The sequence below is a fragment of the Amblyomma maculatum genome, chromosome 4 (genome assembly GCF_055883805.1).
Source record: "Amblyomma maculatum isolate TAMU_Amacu chromosome 4, ASM5588380v1, whole genome shotgun sequence".
Lineage (NCBI taxonomy): Eukaryota > Metazoa > Arthropoda > Arachnida > Ixodida > Ixodidae > Amblyomma > Amblyomma maculatum.
The window spans coordinates 179,777,636-179,793,774 of record NC_139347.1 but is presented as its reverse complement, the minus strand read 5'-3'; the positions used below and the strand labels follow the sequence as shown (position 1 = coordinate 179,793,774).

Below are 16,139 nucleotides of genomic sequence, written 5' to 3'. Positions count from 1 at the left end.
GAAAAAGAGTTTTTACCGCTTATGCCATCGCTTGATGATGAGACAAAAGCGCGACTTGAAGAACCAATTACTATTAGCGAAATTGAAAGTGCAATCGACGGCTTACAATCTGGTAAAGCCCCTGGACCGGATGGGTTAACAGCAAATTTTTACAAGGTGTTTAGAACACCAGTGGCCATTCTGTTACACCGTGTGATCTCGGAAGCGTATGAAAAGCAAAGAGTGCCACTGTCCTTTGGGGCTTCCCATATTACTTTGATACCCAAAACTGATGATCCCGAGCAGCGGTTGTTGGTGGGGTCGTACCGTCCAATTAGCCTTACCAACACAGACTACAAAATCTACACTAAAGTCTTAGCAAACCGACTACAAACCGTAATAAAGCTTTTGGTAGGTCCGCACCAAACATGTGGCATCAAAGGCCGCACAATAGCTACAAATATTCATGTCGCCCGTAATGTTCTGTAATGTTGCGATGTTTGTGAAGGCCGTGTTGCTATGCTGCAACTCGATTTAGCAAAAGCTTTTGACCGCGTATCGCACGTGGTTTTACTTAGTATTCTTGAGCACGCCAACGTCGGTCGAGTCATACTAGAAGGCGTTAAGATGTCATACGCATGTTGCACGACACGTGTGATTGTAAATGGTACTCTTACTGAAAGCGTGCCAGTGCGCTCGTCGGTAAGACAGGGCTGCCCGCTGTCGCCCCTGCTATTTGGAATGTACCTCGAGCCAATGTGTTTAGCTTTGCTTCACAGCAATAAGGTGATCGGTTTTAAGCTTTACGACGCTCATGTTAAGGTCCTAGCTTATGCGGATGATATTGCCGTCTTCTGTTCAGATAAAGACAGCGTTCGGGAAGTTGTTACCATTACGGGGAAATATTGCAAACAGACAGGCTGCCAAATTAATTGGGAAAAAAGCTCAGGCTTTTGGCACGGACAATGGGATAATAAACCCGAGTATTTCGCTTTCATGAAGTGGGCGGAATTACCTACAAAGTACCTTGGCTTGCCGCTTTGCTGTTATCGTGACACTGAGCGACAGTGGGCAGAGGAAACCAACGGAGTACGGGAAAAAGTGGAAGGATGGCAAGGAAGGGATTTATCTATGTTCGCGCGGGCTAGCATCTGTAATGTTTTCTTGCTTTCCAAAATATGGTATATGATGAATGTCTTATATATGTCACGGGTCCATGTACAAAAAGTGCATCGCATTTTTTCTGTGTTTATTTGGTCCTCCACATGGGAAAGAATGAGCCGCACACATTTGTTTCGGCCTGTTAGATACGGAGGCCTTGGTCTGGTTCATTTGTTTTTACGCCAGATAGTATCTCGGTTTCTATATCTTCGAGACCAGCAAGACCCGTTTTTGCGAACTGTTTTACAAATAAGAATGTGCAATATGCTACCACAATTCATTGTCACGTCATTTTTAGATCCCTGTACCACGGTCTCTGGTTACTTACGTGAGGTTGTTCTTGCATTCAGAATGCTGAGTGTCCGATTTTCAATGGAATATCTTTCTTCAGTTTCAAGGCGCAAACTGTATACAGACCTTATAGACATTATGCTACCTGTGCCTGTGTACCATTCTGTATACTATGGAGGCCCAGGACAGGACGTCTTGAAGAGAGTAAAGAGGATGCCAGTTAAGCCTACGACAAAGTCGTTTTTCTTCAAATTACATACCGGGACGCTTCCAGTCAAAGTTTGGCTGGAAAAAAAAAGGAATATTTGTCCCGTGGACAACCAATTGCCTCCTCTGCAAGAAACCCGAAACAGTTGAGCATGTCTTTATAGACTGCTGGGACCCGATATTTCATTGGGATGTTCTTCAAAGAACAATAAAAAAAGAACTCCCAATAGATCCCTACGGTATACGCTTCCTGCCAGTTTAAAATCAAGAAACCCCATACGATATGATAATGCTCCTTAGCCTCCATAGTATATGGAAGACTAGAATGCAAGTGTGTCATGCGGACGTCAATACGCGACCTGTTAGAGAAAATTTCGTGGAGAGCGTGGCGTATATCCGAGATGTGTACAAAAGCGAGCCTGATCCACCGGAATGGATGAATATACTTGACCAGTTGGTTGGCATCAAGCAATTTTAAATCACATGTGTCAGCCGAAGGATTGGCGACTCTTTTATCATTGATTTTGTGTTTTGTACTTGTCATAAGCCTGGTAATAAAGAAAAAAAAAGTGTCAGGATGGCCGAGTGGTCTAAGGCGCCAGACGCAAGGTTAAATGCCTTGCCTACTGGTATGTGGGCTAAACGAGACTTCTGGTCCACGAATTTGGGCGTGTGTTCGAATCCCACTTCTGACACATTTTTTTCCTTCGTATATTTCGAGCTTGCAGTATGGTGCTTCACTTGAAATCTCTGGTGGCAGTGTCAGGATGGCCGAGTGGGGGAGTGCACTTCCGGCTTCGCTAGCGAACGGACGTGTGCATCATGGGCTCCGTAGGAGCGGTTACAGCGGCCCAAATGGGTCGCGGAAACAGGTTTTCTTGCTTAGGTGACCAAGCTTACGAAGTTATTTTGCCCCGGCTTCCAACAGGTCGTATTGTATGTAATACTCCTTTTTGCACGCCGATGTGAGAGCGAGACCATACAAGGTCGAGAATTTTCGCGACGCACTGGCTCAGTTGGGACTGCTCCCCGAGGTTATCGCCTTGGGGGCGTACCAAATGAATCACGTTTGGCCATTACGTTCAAGAGTGACGATGGAATGAAGCAGCTGCTGTCTTGCCGTGAACTAGCCGTGAAAGACCGTCGGTGCATTGTTGTTGAGCCTGGTGACCAGGATGTTAGAATGAAAATCCACTGGATTTTATACAACGTTCCCGATGAAGATGTGCGGACTGCCCTGGCTCCCTACGGCACAGTCACAGAAATTGCCAAGGAACGCTGGCGCGTACAAGGCGTGCTGGACAAAGGCTCCTCAACACGGTCAGTGTCCTTGAAGTTGAAGCCTGGTGTGACAATTGATGATTTGCCGCACCAGCTGCGCATTGCTGGAGAACAGGTTCTCATAGTCATTTCCGGCAGAGCTCCACTTTGCCTGAGGTGCCATACCACAGGACATGTCCGACGAGAGTGCAATGTTCCTCGTTGTACGCTATGCCGCCGCTTCGGACATCTTGAAACTGAATGTGTGAAGACCTATGCAAATGTCACAGGGTCTATAACAAGGCAAGACGCCTCGGAGCTCGTCATGGACGAGGTTGAAGCCGAGGAAGCTGCGAGTACCGAATCGAGCAAACCGCAGTCAAATGCCAAGGATACGGATGACACTGGGGGCGGGGCAGTAAAGTGTAGTGAAGACCGCGCCTCTGAGCCTGCTCAGGCAGGTGCAGCGGAGACTGGTGGGGCATCAGATCGAGAAGGCAGCCATGGCACTATAAGCATGAGAGAAAATGCCGCAGTTACCGAAGGAGGTATGGACTACGACCAATCATCCACGAACGTGGCACCAACAAAGAGGACCCATGACAAGGCCTGTGTTGATGATTCGTGTCTTTCTACCCCCAGCGCCGACGAACCACCTACCAAAACACCAGGACAGAGTAGGGCGACGCTTCGCCCGAAGCCCAACATCCCGCCGGACAGAAAGCCGGCGACGACTACACCGACGTAGGAAAAATGGCTCGCCCCGAATTGACTCAAGGACGAGGGGAGACTCACGACGGGTCTGCCAGCGAGTGTGTGCTGACGTTCAGTCAGTACACGCCGGACGACCCGCACACCTCTCGAGTGGACTCGACATTTCGTAAGCGAGAACGTTTCCTGTATTCCTCATCTGTGTATAATACGGTAGAAAGTGAACACCGAGCGGTTTGGTTGTCTTGTGTTTCTCAACGAAATGGCAGCTCAACCTGAAGCAACACTTCGATTTGCTACGCTTAATGTAAGAGGCCTTGCAGCGAGGCGACGTCAGTATCAACTGAGTCGCCTCATGCTGGACAGCGATTTGGACGTGATAGCAGTGCAAGAGACTAAGATCGAAAGTGAAGCTCAGACAAACCGCATGGTCGAACCATTTAGAAATCGGTACAGTGTATGTGTATGCCATTCTGTTGGTACATCGGGAGGGTGTGCTATCTTCATCCGCAATTCTTTAGGTATTGTTGAAGAATCTGTTGTAGTGTGTAATACTGGACGTTTTGTTATGTGCGATTTTTCATATTTTGATTTACAGTGGCGCGTACTGTGTGTGTATGCCGCAAATAAGGAAAATGAGCGCAAAGCATTCTTTAAAAATATTGAACCTTATTTGAACTCTACCAGATATACGATCCTTCTTGGGGATTTCAATTGCGTGTGTATGCCCGAGGACAGAGCTACTAACGCGATCATTCGGGATCAAAGTTCGCTGCTTTTGAGCTCAATCGTCCAAGAGCACAATCTCGAAGACGTTGGGAGTGCTATGTCAGAAGGAATCCGTCCTCAGTTCACGCACTTCCAACAAGCCAGCCACGCACGACTCGACAGAGCTTATGTGTCGGCTATCAATGATTAGTGAATACTTGGTTAAAAGCATCGCATTCAGCGACCATTGCATGGTGATGTTTACAGTAGGAACTAAGCCCAAGAGGTCTAATTTCAACTGGAACCTTTGGAAACTAAATGTAAAGCTGCTTAGTGATGAAAGTTTCGCGCGTACAGTACAAGAAAAACTTGATAGTTTGTTTATGGGCGACAATAGGGACGTTTTAGAGAAATGGGAGCGTTTCAAAGAAGAAATAAAAATGAGCGCAATCGAAAGAGCGTGTGCACTACGACATAACGAGAAAACGGAGGAAAAAGAACTTCAAAGCCAATTAAATTCATTTCTGCGGCTAGAAAACGCACAGCCAGGCCAGTTTGCATCAGAAATAAAGGAAACAAAAAATAGACTAGAATTGATAAAGAAAAATACAAAGGTGCTATCATACGCGCACGCGCAGAGCGGTTGTGGCTAGGTGAGTCGCCAACAAAGCGGTCCCTATGTGACGAAAAACGATACGCCGTCAAGAATGAGATTAAAGGGATAGTCTACGAGGGAAAAATAACTCGCGATTTCAAAACTATTCAGCACGCGTTTGTTGAATATTATGAAGAACTGCTGGATCACGAGGCAAACTTGCAAGAAGGCTTTGAGTCAGAATTTTTGTCGCTGTTGCCAATACTAGGGGATGAAGTTAAGCTTAACCTAGAGGCACCCATTAGCGTTATTGAAATCGAGCGTGCTATTGACGAGTTGAGCTCTGGAAAGGCACCGGGACCAGACGGGCTTGGCGCAGCTTTCTACAAAGCCTTCAAGAGTGATATGGCGTATGTGTTGCACCGAATAATTCAAGAAATGTATGAAACCCACATGATGCCTCCGTCTTTCCGAAAAACCCACATTGTTCTCATACCGAAGAGTGACGATCCCACCAGGCGACAATCAGTAAAAGCTTATAGGCCCATAAGTCTCACAAATGTAGACTATAAAATTTTCATGAAGGTTTTAGGACGAAGATTGCAGAATGTAATAAAGTCTATTGTTGGCCCGCACCAAACGTGCGGAATAAAAGGTCGAACGATACATACAAACATTCATGTAGCACGTAGTATTCTAGAATGCTGTGATTCATTTGAGAAACCTGTAGCCATGTTGCAATTAGACATGGAAAAAGCCTTTGACCGCGTTAGTCACCATATCTTGTTTTCTATCCTTGAACATGTGAATGTTGGCCGCGTTCTTTTTGATGGTGTTAAAATGGCATATGCTGGTTGTACGGCAAACATCATTATTAATAAGCAACTCAGTGAAAGCATTACTGTTCGTTCTTCAGTTAGACAAGGATGCCCTTTGTCGCCGTTGTTGTTTGCCCTGTATCTCGAACCATCCTGTCTAAAAATTATGTCAAATGAGAATGTGCATGGCTTTGCGATATTGTCCACTGAAGTTAAAATCCTTTGTTACGCGGATGACATTGCAATCTTCTGCGCAGATAAAGATAGCGTAACAGAAGCAGTGAAAGAGGCGACTAGGTTTTGCAAAGTCTCAGGAAGCGTGATAAACTGGGAAAAGTGCTTCGGCTTTTGACATGCTAGCTGGGAACCTGCGCCTATCATGCACGAAGGCTTTCAGTGGGCAATGTCACCTGTTAAATATTTGGGAGTTCCGCTAAACGATTATAAAGAACCAGCAAAGTACTGGGAAGCAGAAATTGAACGTGCGCGTGAAAATACGCGCAAATGGGGTGGTCGAGATTTTTCTATTTTTACTAGAGCCACAGTATGCAACCTGTTTCTAGTGGCCAAAGTTTGTTATGAGCTTCAGGTATTGTGTATGTCACGAACAAGTGTCCAGCGATTGCACCGAGTGTTTGCCGTGTTTATTTGGGGGTCGAGTTGGGAGAGGACAAGTCGCACAAATCTTTTTCGATCTGTGAAAAGCGGCGGCCTGGGTTTGACTCATTTGTTCGTTAGGCAACTTGTGTCGAGATTTATGTTCCTTCGGGACCAAAAAGACGCTTTCTTGCGGACAGTAATGCAACTGTTGCTGGGTGAGGCACTGTCAGACTTCGTTGTATCATCCAGCCCTGTTAGACACATGAGGGTCAGAGGTTTTCTGTGGGAGGTTGTTCGAGCTTTTAAATTTTTGAAAGTTCGCTTTTCAGTGCAGTACCTTACTGAAGTATCGAGGAAAGAACTTTACAAAGCACTCATTGATACTGTGTTGCCTGTTCCTGTCTACCGGGCCATGTACAGTGTAGGTCAAGGTAAAAATGTGCTGAAAAGAGTAAAGAGGATGCCTGTGCGGGCCTCGGTTAAAACATTCTTTTTTCAGTTGCACAGTGGCACTCTACCAGTGAAGCCCTGGCTTCAAGAGAAGGGTATTTTTGTTCCATGGTCCGTAAATTGCCTAATTTGTAGAACACCGGAGACGATAGATCACATGTTCCTTCACTGTACAGACTCGGTATTTCATTTGGACATCTTACAACGAACGGTTAAAAAGTTGCTCCCGATATCGCCATACGGAATACGATTTCTACCTCTAGAGAGTGGGGACGACATACCATATGACATGTTCATGCTTCTCAGCCTACACAGTATTTGGAGAAATCGAATGGCTTTCAGGCATGCAGACGAGACTGTACTCCCCGTCAGGGAGTACTTTATCGAAAGCATGTCTTATATAAGAGATGTGCTTAGGGCCCAAAATGAGCCGCCCGAGTGGTTGTCAGTAATGGACGACCTTGTACAGCTTAAACGCTTTTAATCCTGTGGCGTGAGCGAGGCAGATTTCCGCTCGCGCCTTTTACTTCTCAAGTGATGTAGATGCTGTACAGATGTGTTTTGTTTTGTGTTATATTCCAATGTGGTAATAAAGAAAAAAATGATGGCCGAGTGGTCTAAGGCGCCAGACTCAAGGTTAAATGCCTTGCCTACTAGTATGTGTGCTAAACGAGACTTCTGGTCCACGAATGTGGGCGTGGGTTCGAATCCCACTGCTGACACATTTTTTTCCTTCGTATATTTCTAGCATGCAGTATGGTGCTTCACTTGAAATTTCTCTGGTGGCAGTGTCAGGATGGCCGAGGGCATTCTACTTCCGGCCACCGAGCGGGACGGTCGCAGAATCATGAGCTCCAGCGGAGCGGCGACAGCGGCCCTTGCCGGCCGCGGAAACAGGCATCATGAAACGGATGATAAGGACTATGAGTTGATTTTGCCGACGCTGCTTACAGGACGTGTTGTTTTAAACACCGTGTTTTTGCACGGCGATGTGCGCAACAGGCCGTACAAAGTGGAAGATTTTCGCGATGCCCTCGCCAACGTTGGTGCGCTCCACGATGTTGTGGCGTTGAGGGCGTACCAGATTAACCACGTTCGGGCTGTCACGCTCAGCAGCGCTGAAGCAACGAAGAAGCTGGCTGCGTTGAAACAAGTAGAAGTAAAGGGACGTCGCTGCATCATCATAGACCCAGAGGACCAACAGGTGAAGCTGCGGCTGCACTGAATGTTGCACGGTGTGGCCGACGACGACATCCGGACGGCCTTTGCTGCTTTCGGTAACGTAACCGAGGTGACCCGGGAGCGGTGGCGCGTCCAAGGCGTCAAAGAGAAGGGGTCGACAACGAGAACAGTTCTCCTGAAACTGAAACCCGGTATTAAGACCGATGACCTACCTCACCAGCTGCGAGTCGCCGGTGAGTTGGCCCTTGTTCTGGTGCCTGGGCGGCCTATGCTGTGCCTACGCTGCCGTGGTAGCGGTCACATTAGACGTGAATGCAAGGTGCCCCGGTGTTCGAAATGCAGGCGTTAGGGCCACGTCGACAGTGAGTGTGTCCATACATATGCGGTGGCCACGGGGCTCGCATCGAGGGAGGAGATAGCTGAACACCAGATGGACGTATCAGAGGCGGAGGAAGCGGCGAAAGGAGTCGAGGAAGTAGACAAGCCGGAAGCGGCGACCGTCTCTTCTGGGACTTCTAGCAGAAACACAAACGTGTCAAGTGAGGCAGAGAGGCAGCCTGAAGAAAAAGACTCGGCAGCGGCCTGGGCTGATACTGAGGAGAAGGAAGGTAGCTTTTTGGCAGCTACGGAACCCGCGATGATAGCCTCGACGAGCAGCGAGGAGCAACAGCAACAGTGCAATGTTCGAGCGGGCAATGTCTCGGCCAATCGGCCTCACGCCCAGTCTGGTGATGGAGAAGACAAAACAACAGCGTCAAGCGTTGAGGAGCCGCCTACGATAACGGCCCAGTCCAGGCGGTCCTCTCTCAGACCGAAGCCGAACTTTCTGGGGGACAAGCGGGCCAGCGATAAGCCACCGCCGCTGCAAGACCATGCAGCCGCACCGGAGGGCTGCGGCGGAAACAAAGGCGTCTAGCCGGGTGCTAGACGCGAAAGGTGAGCGCAAATGCTCTCGGTCTCTTCACTCTATATTAAAATGGATCCAACCCCTGCTCTGACATTCGGGACGCTTAATGTTAGAGGGTTAGCAACGAAGAAAAAGCAGAGCCAGGTGTTGCGCCTTATAACGGACAGAGACATCGATGTGCTAGCCGTTCAAGAGACCAAAGTCCAGGGAGAGGAAGAGACCGGGAGCATGGTGCAGCGCTTCACGTCGAAGTATTATGCCGTTGTGAGCCATGCAGTCGGAACTTCTGCGTCCTTCTTGTAAAAAAGTTGCCTGGACTTAACGTGCAGACTTATGCTTCCGGAAAGACAGGGCGATACGTGATTTGTGATTTCGGTTTTGAGAATATAGAATGGCGGGTTATCTTTGTTTATGCACCTAATGAATTGGAGGATAGGTGTTCCTTTTTTGAGAGCCTGAAATATTACTGCACTAGTGAGAAACAGATAGTGCTCATGGGCGATTTCAATTGTGTTCTGGCGGCTCGCGATAAAAGCAGCACCCGAGCCTTCAGGGACAGAAGTACAGACTTATTGTCACGACTGATAAATGAATATGCATTAGATGATGTGGCGGAGTGTTTAGACGGTGAACGTAGTGTGCAATACACCCACTTTCAAGGTATTAGTCATGCTCGCCTCGACAGGATTTACATGTCACTGGACTTAATACCAAAGTGTCAAAAATACCGAGTTTTACCAGTGGCCTTTCCGATCACTGTGCAGTGATATGCACTCTAGGCAAAAGGAAGCGAGCCAGTGGATTTTCATGGGAGCTGTGGAAATTAAATTGTAAACTGCTAAAAGACCAAATTTTCACTGAGTATGTGACGGAAAAAATTACCAAAATAGTAAATGAGTGTCAAAACGAAATCGGGCTCCAGTGGGTACTAGCCAAAGAAGAATTTAAGATGAAGGCCATTGAGCGGTCTAGTTTGCTAAAGCACCAGGAAAGATTACAGGAAAAACAGCTGAGAGATATACTTGAAAAATTGTTGGCGCAGGAATGTAAAACGCCCGGCATAGGTAAGGAAGATATTAAGAAAACAAAGCAAAAGCTTGAACTTATCGAGGAAGACCGATATCCAGGGGCGATAGTGAGGGCGAGAGCGGAAGAATTGGTTGCAGGGGAGACGCCCACTAAGCGGGCTTTAGGGATGGAAAAAGCGCACGCTCGACGCAACGAAATTCAGGAGATCGAAGGAGCGGGTGGGGTAGTGACCAATAGCGATCGCATCCATCATGCTTTCTTTGATTACTATCAGGCGTTGTTCGCACAACATGAAGTTGACGTGCACAGATTTAAAGGCGAGTTTCTCGGCGCTATGCCTAGGCTCGATGAACCGAAAGGAAAGCTTGGAGAGGCGAATTAGTGAAAAAGAAGTTGAACGAGCAATAGAGAACTTGAACTCGGGAAAGTCTCCTGGCCCAGATGGGTTAAGTGCAGCTTTTTACAAAGCGTTTAAAACGGAATTAACCCCACTTTTGACTTTGCTGTTTAATGATGCCTATGATCGTAAGGAGTTGCCCCCGTCTTACGGTGCGGCCCATACCGTCATCATCCCTAAAACAGATGATCCTATAAAACTCAGACAGGTTACTGCTTATAGGCCGATCTCACTAACGAACGTCGATTATAAAATATTCATGAAAGTGTTGGCGGCGAGGCTTCAGAGCGTTATTAAAGAAATTGTTGGCCCTCATCAAACATGTGGCATAAAGAACAGGACTATTGCTTACAATATTCATAAGGCAAGGTGTGTGCAGGAGTGTAGCGACGTCACTGGGGTACCTGTGGCAATTCTCCAGCTAGATCTTGAAAAAGCGTTTGACTGTGTTGCTCATGAGATTTTGTTTTCTATCTTAGATCATATCAATGTAGGTTCTATTATCACTGAGGGTGTGGCCATGGCGTACCGACGCGGCACTACAAAGTTAATTGTTAATAAATCGTTGGGGGCCCCCATTAACGTGGAACGTTCGGTGCGTCAGGGTTGCCCCCTCAGTCCACTCTTGTTTTGTATGTATGTTGAAACTTTGTGCTTGCACATAATACAGAATAATGCTGTTCATGGTTTTCGGCTGCATGAAGCGGAAGTGAAAGTCCTGGCATATGCAGATGATGTAGCAATTTTCTGTGTCACAAAGGATAGCATTAGCAGTGCGGTAGAAGGTGTTAAAAGATTTAGTTTGGTCACGGGAAGCAAGGTGAACTGGGGAAAGTGCGTGGGGTTCTGGCACGGAGAATGGCCGGATACTCCTCACACTTTCGCTAATGTGACCGGGTGTACGACCCCTGTAAAGTACCTTGGAGTCCCGTTGGAATTTTACAGAGATACTGAACAGTATTGCAAGGGGCAGGCACAAGAGACACAAGAAAAATCAGAAAAGTGGAAATGTACTCATTTATCCGTGTTTGCAAGAGCCACTGTGTGTAACCTGTTTTTTATTAGTAAACTGTGGTATGTGATGCAAGTGCTCCACTGCTCGCGAATTAACATACAAAAGGTACACCGAATTTTTGCGGTTTTTGTATGGGCCTCTAGCTGGGAAAGGTGCATGCGGACAAACTTGTTCAGACGGGTCAAAGACGGAGGCCTAGGGCTGGGACACTTATTTGTGAGGCAACTGGTAAACAGATTTTTGTTTTTCCGTCATGTTGAAGATCCTTTCCTGCGCACAGTGTGCCAAGCAAGGCTAGGCCGAGCCTTGCCAGAGTATGTAGTTGCAACAAAATGCATGACAGGAGGCATTTTTGGTTATTTCCGAGAGATAGTAACCAGCGTCAGATTCTTAACTACTCGGTTTTCAAAGGAATATTTGAGCAGCGTAACAAGGAAAACGTTGTACAGAGATGTGTGCAATGTTATCTTTCCAGTGCCGTTGTACAGGGCCTTGTACTGTGGAGGCCTCGGCGGTAATGTGTTGCAAAGGGTTAAAAAAATGAATGTATCGCCGGAAGTCAAGAGTTTTTTCTTTAAAGTGCACACTGGAACTTTACCCGTCAAATCTTTTTTGGAAGAAAAAGAGATGTTTTTACCGTGGGGACCAAACTGCTTAATCTGCAAGCAACCGGAGACCATAGACCATATTTTTTTGCACTGTTGGGAAGGGGTTTATTTTTGGGACGTGCTACAGAGGACCATGAAGAAACAGCTCCCGTTGCATTCACACGGATTTAGGTACTTGCCAACAAAAAATGAGGGTGGGATGCCGTTCGATTTAGTCATGCTGGTGGGCCTCCACAGTATATGGCGCTCTCGTATGGCCGGGTACTACTGTGACTCCGAAGCGCGTCCAGCGCGTATATATTTTCGAGAGAGCATCTGCAAGTTTGTACAAATACAGAAGATACGGAATCCTGTCCCTGAGTGGCTCTCAAGGCTAGAGCCTTTGACAACACTCAGAGAATTTTAATGTGACAAAGCCTGGTCCTCTCTTGGGGATTTCGCTTCTTGTATAACTGTGTACATATTTTTTTTGTCTTTGTTTTGTGAAAGCCGAGGACCGGCAATAAAGAAAAAAAAAAGTCAGGATGGCCAAGTGGTCTAAGGCGCCAGACTCAAGGTTTAGTACTTTGCTCGCTATGCGAACGAACCGAGGCTTCTGTTCCACGGATGTGGGCGTGGGTTCGAATCCCACTTCTGACACATTTATTTTTACCACACTACGAGAATGCAGTGTAGTGCAGCAACTAAAATCAGGCTAGAACAGTGTCAGGATGGCCGAGTGGTCTAAGGCGCAAGACTCAAGGTTTAGTACTTTGCTCGCTATGCGAACGAACCGAGGCTTCTGGTCCACGGATGTGGGCGTGGGTTCGAATCCCACTTCTGACACATTTATTTTTGCCATACTTCGAGAATGCAGTATAGTGCAGCAACTAAAATCAGGCTAGAACCGTGTCAGGATGGCCGAGTGGTCTAAGGCGCCAGACTCAAGGTTTAGTATTTTGCTCGCTATGCGAACGAATCGAGGCTTCTGGTCCACGGATGTGGGCGTGGGTTCGAATCCAATTTCTGACACATTTATTTTTGCCATACTTCGAGAATGCAGTGTAGTGCAGCAACTAAAATCAGGCTAGAACCGTGTCAGGATGGCCGAGTGGTCTAAGGCGCCAGACTTAAGGTTTAGTACTTTGCTCGCTATTCGAACGAACCGAGGCTTCTGGACCACGGATGTGGGCGTGGATTCGAATCCCACTTCTGACGCATTTATTTTTGCCATACTTCGAGAATGCAGTGTAGTGCAGCAACTAAAATCAGGCTAGAACCGTGTCAGGATGGCCGAGTGGTCGATTCTACTTCCGGCCACCGACGTGTACGGACGCGGAATCATGTGCTCCGACAGAGCGGCGTTTGCGGCTTTTAGCGGCCGCGGAAACAGGATCTCAGATAGCGAAGACAGCGATTATCAGCTTATTCTGCCTCAGCTGCCAACCGGACGCATCGTTCAGAACACCGTGTTTTTGCACGGCGACGTGCGAGCAAGGCCCTACAGGGTTGAAGATTTGCGAGATGCGCTCTTGACTACAGGCTTACTGCCGGATGTGGTGGCCCTGGGAGCCTACCAGGTTAACCACGTTTGGGCAGTCACCCTTAATGGGGCCGATGCTACAAAACGGCTGCTTGGCGTGAAGGAGCTAATGGTGAAGAGGCGACGCTGTGTCATCATCGACCCGCAGGAACAGCAGGTGAAGCTGAAGCTTCACTGGCTATTGCATGGAGTGGCGGACGAGGACGTCCGGTCCGCACTTGCGGCATTTGGGACTGTAGTAGATGTCAGACGAGAGCGCTGGCGAGTGCAGGGTGTGAGCGACATGGGCTCCACAACAAGGTCAGTGCTTTTGAAGCTGAACAAAGGCATGAAAATAGAAGACCTGCCGCACCAGTTACGGGTCGCTGGTGAACTGGCACTAGTTGTCGCACCTGGTCGCCCGATGCAGTGCCTGCGATGCCATGGCTCGGGCCACGTGAGAAGAGAGTGCAAGGTGCCGCGTTGCTCGATCTGCAGGCGATTTGGGCATGAGGACTCTCAGTGCGTGCGTACCTACGCCGCGGCAACGAGAACGGCGGCGAGTGGTGACACCGAGTACCTCATGGACGAGGCTGAGGCGGAGGACGCTGCGGAGGGGACTGGTGAGATAGCGACCTCTTCGGGAGCAGAAATGCCTCTCCTTAGCGAAGGAGTCCGCGATAAAAGCACGGACAGGGCAAGTGAAATGGTGGAAAACCCATCATCGGCAGAGTCCGACATCAACGAAGATGGATCCAGTCAAGCGCGGCAGCCAGCAGCAGTGAAGGGTCAGGAGCTCCCAGGCAATGACAATGTAAGTTCAGTGGGTTCCGGAACTGCAACTAAACGACCCCACGACGCAGCCGGCGATCTCGACGACATGCCGAATGCAAGCAGTGTTGACGAGCCGCCTGTGAAAGCTTTGCAGGGACGGCGGTCGTCTTTCAAGCCGCGACCAAACTTCGCAGCGGAAAGAAAACCTGTCGACAAACCACCCCCGCCGAAAAGCGAGACCGGCCAGCCGGGCGGCTCCGGAGGCGTTTAGCGGCTTGCTAGACGTTAAAGGTAAGCACCATGCTCCTGGGCCTGCCTCATAATTAGAGCAACAATGGCACCTGAACCGTCTCTAAGTGTAGCCACGTTGAGTGTCAGAGGACTAGCGAGCAAACGAAAACAAAGTCAATTGTATCGGCTGATAACAGATTATGACATTGACGTACTAGCTGTTCAGGAGACAAAAGTCGAGGGAGAAGAGGAGACTGGGAGCATGGTGCTGCGTTTTACCTCAAGGTACTACGCTGTGGTTAGCCACGCTGTTGGGTTGTCGGCAGGATGCGTACTCTGTCAAAAAGTTACCGGGTCTTACTGCGCAGAGCATCACATCAGGGTCCTCTGGAAGATTCGTTATTTGTGATTTTAGTTATTGCCAAAGTGAATATCGGGTTATTTGCATATACGCACCAAATGCAGTGGATGAGAGATATAATTTTTTCGCTATGATTCAGCAATATGTGGATATTGAAAAATGCCTCATTATTTTGGGTGACTATAACTGTGTACCGAATTCTACAGACAAAACCAGCGGCACGGTTTTCCGAGATAAGAGCACAGATTTATTAGCCGATATTGTTACCGCAGCCGAATGAGTCGACGTGGCCGAAGTGGACAGGCAGTGAAGTACACTCATTTTCAGGGGACAAGCCACGCACGCCTAGACCGGGTTTATGTAGCACTTGACCTGATCCCAAAATGCCGCACTTACACCGTGCTACCGCTGTGTTTTACTGACCACTGTCTGGTTAAGTGCGTAATAGGAACAAAGAAACAAGTTAGGAAGTTTGCTTGGGATATGTGGAAAATGAACGTTAAGCTTCTCGACGACGAATATTTTGTAGCAAAAGTGACAGAAGAAACAAACAGAATAAATATGAACGATTACTGCAGGGTGGGACAACAGTGGGAACTATGCAAAGAGCAAATCAAAATCACAGCGATTGATAGGGCCAGTTCGATTCGATTTCACGAAAAAATTAAAGAAAACGAACTGCAGAAAACCCTAAAGAGGTTAATAACAGAGGAATGCAAAAAGCCAGGTGTTTTCAAAGATGACATGATATAAAACAGCAATTACAGCTTATCGAAGAAGAGCGTTATCGGGGCGCGCTGGTGCGAGCTAGAACAAATGCACTAAAAGCGGGCGAAGTACCCACGAAGCGGGCTTTAGGTTTGGAAAAAACGAACGGCCAACGAAACCACGTATACGAGATAGAGCGGAACGGCGTTGTGGTGTCAGATAACGACGGCATTGGGCGAGAGTTCTTTGAGCATTATCAGGCGTTATTCGCGTTTCATGAAGTTGACTTAGACGGTTTCAAAAAGATGTTTCTGGGTCAGACGCCGCGACTGGCCGATGAGGTAAAAGAAGTTTTGGAGCGGCCAATAACCGAAAGAGAAGTGTGCCGAGCAATTGAAAACTTGAACGACGGAAAGTCGCCTGGGCCCGATGGCTTGATTGCCGCGTTCTACAAGTTTTTCAAAGATAAGTTGTCTGCAGTGCTTACAGCTGTATTCAATGAGGCATACCAACTGAAAGAATTACCACCGCCATATAGTACATCACATACTGTTCTCATACCAAAAACTGACGATACAGAAAGACTGCGCCTTGTAACGAGTTGCAGGCCCATCTCTTTAACTAATGTTGACTATAAAATATTAAT

At 47.7% G+C, this 16,139-nt stretch overlaps 3 protein-coding genes, 2 non-coding genes and 1 pseudogene across 5 annotated transcripts; all 6 read left to right on the top strand.

The window, feature by feature from the left end:
- The first annotated feature begins 2,237 nt into the window (after window positions 1-2,237).
- On the top strand, window positions 2,238-4,928 carry LOC146193726 (uncharacterized; annotated as a pseudogene).
- Window positions 4,929-6,090: 1,162 nt separating this feature from the next.
- On the top strand, window positions 6,091-7,529 carry LOC146193725 (uncharacterized). Its single transcript, XM_084602810.1, has one exon. It carries the CDS (start codon window positions 6,110-6,112, stop codon window positions 7,262-7,264), a length of 1,155 nt encoding a protein of 384 aa, XP_084458936.1. The 5' UTR covers window positions 6,091-6,109; the 3' UTR covers window positions 7,265-7,529.
- Window positions 7,530-10,679: 3,150 nt separating this feature from the next.
- Window positions 10,680-12,429, top strand: LOC146193724 (uncharacterized). Its single transcript, XM_084600122.1, has one exon. The coding sequence runs from the start codon at window positions 10,816-10,818 to the stop codon at window positions 12,322-12,324; it is 1,509 nt and encodes a 502-aa protein (XP_084456248.1). The 5' UTR covers window positions 10,680-10,815; the 3' UTR covers window positions 12,325-12,429.
- A 193-nt stretch (window positions 12,430-12,622) lies between these two features.
- TRNAL-CAA (transfer RNA leucine (anticodon CAA)) lies at window positions 12,623-12,743 on the top strand. The gene is made up of 2 exons: window positions 12,623-12,660; window positions 12,698-12,743. It is a non-coding gene; the product is annotated as a tRNA-Leu (tRNA).
- Window positions 12,744-12,994: 251 nt separating this feature from the next.
- On the top strand, window positions 12,995-13,115 carry TRNAL-UAA (transfer RNA leucine (anticodon UAA)). The gene is made up of 2 exons: window positions 12,995-13,032; window positions 13,070-13,115. It is a non-coding gene; the product is annotated as a tRNA-Leu (tRNA).
- Window positions 13,116-13,240: 125 nt separating this feature from the next.
- LOC146193721 (uncharacterized) lies at window positions 13,241-14,845 on the top strand. The gene has a single exon (XM_084600121.1). The coding sequence runs from the start codon at window positions 13,241-13,243 to the stop codon at window positions 14,462-14,464; it is 1,224 nt and encodes a 407-aa protein (XP_084456247.1). The 3' UTR covers window positions 14,465-14,845.
- Window positions 14,846-16,139: the final 1,294 nt, after the last annotated feature.

Bases quoted from the DNA above. Each gene is read 5' to 3' on its own strand.
- LOC146193721 (XM_084600121.1), top strand. From the start codon at position 13,241: ATGTGCTCCGACAGAGCGGCGTTTGCGGCTTTTAGCGGCCGCGGAAAC.
- LOC146193725 (XM_084602810.1), top strand. From the start codon at position 6,110: ATGCACGAAGGCTTTCAGTGGGCAATGTCACCTGTTAAATATTTGGGA.
- LOC146193724 (XM_084600122.1), top strand. From the start codon at position 10,816: ATGGCGTACCGACGCGGCACTACAAAGTTAATTGTTAATAAATCGTTG.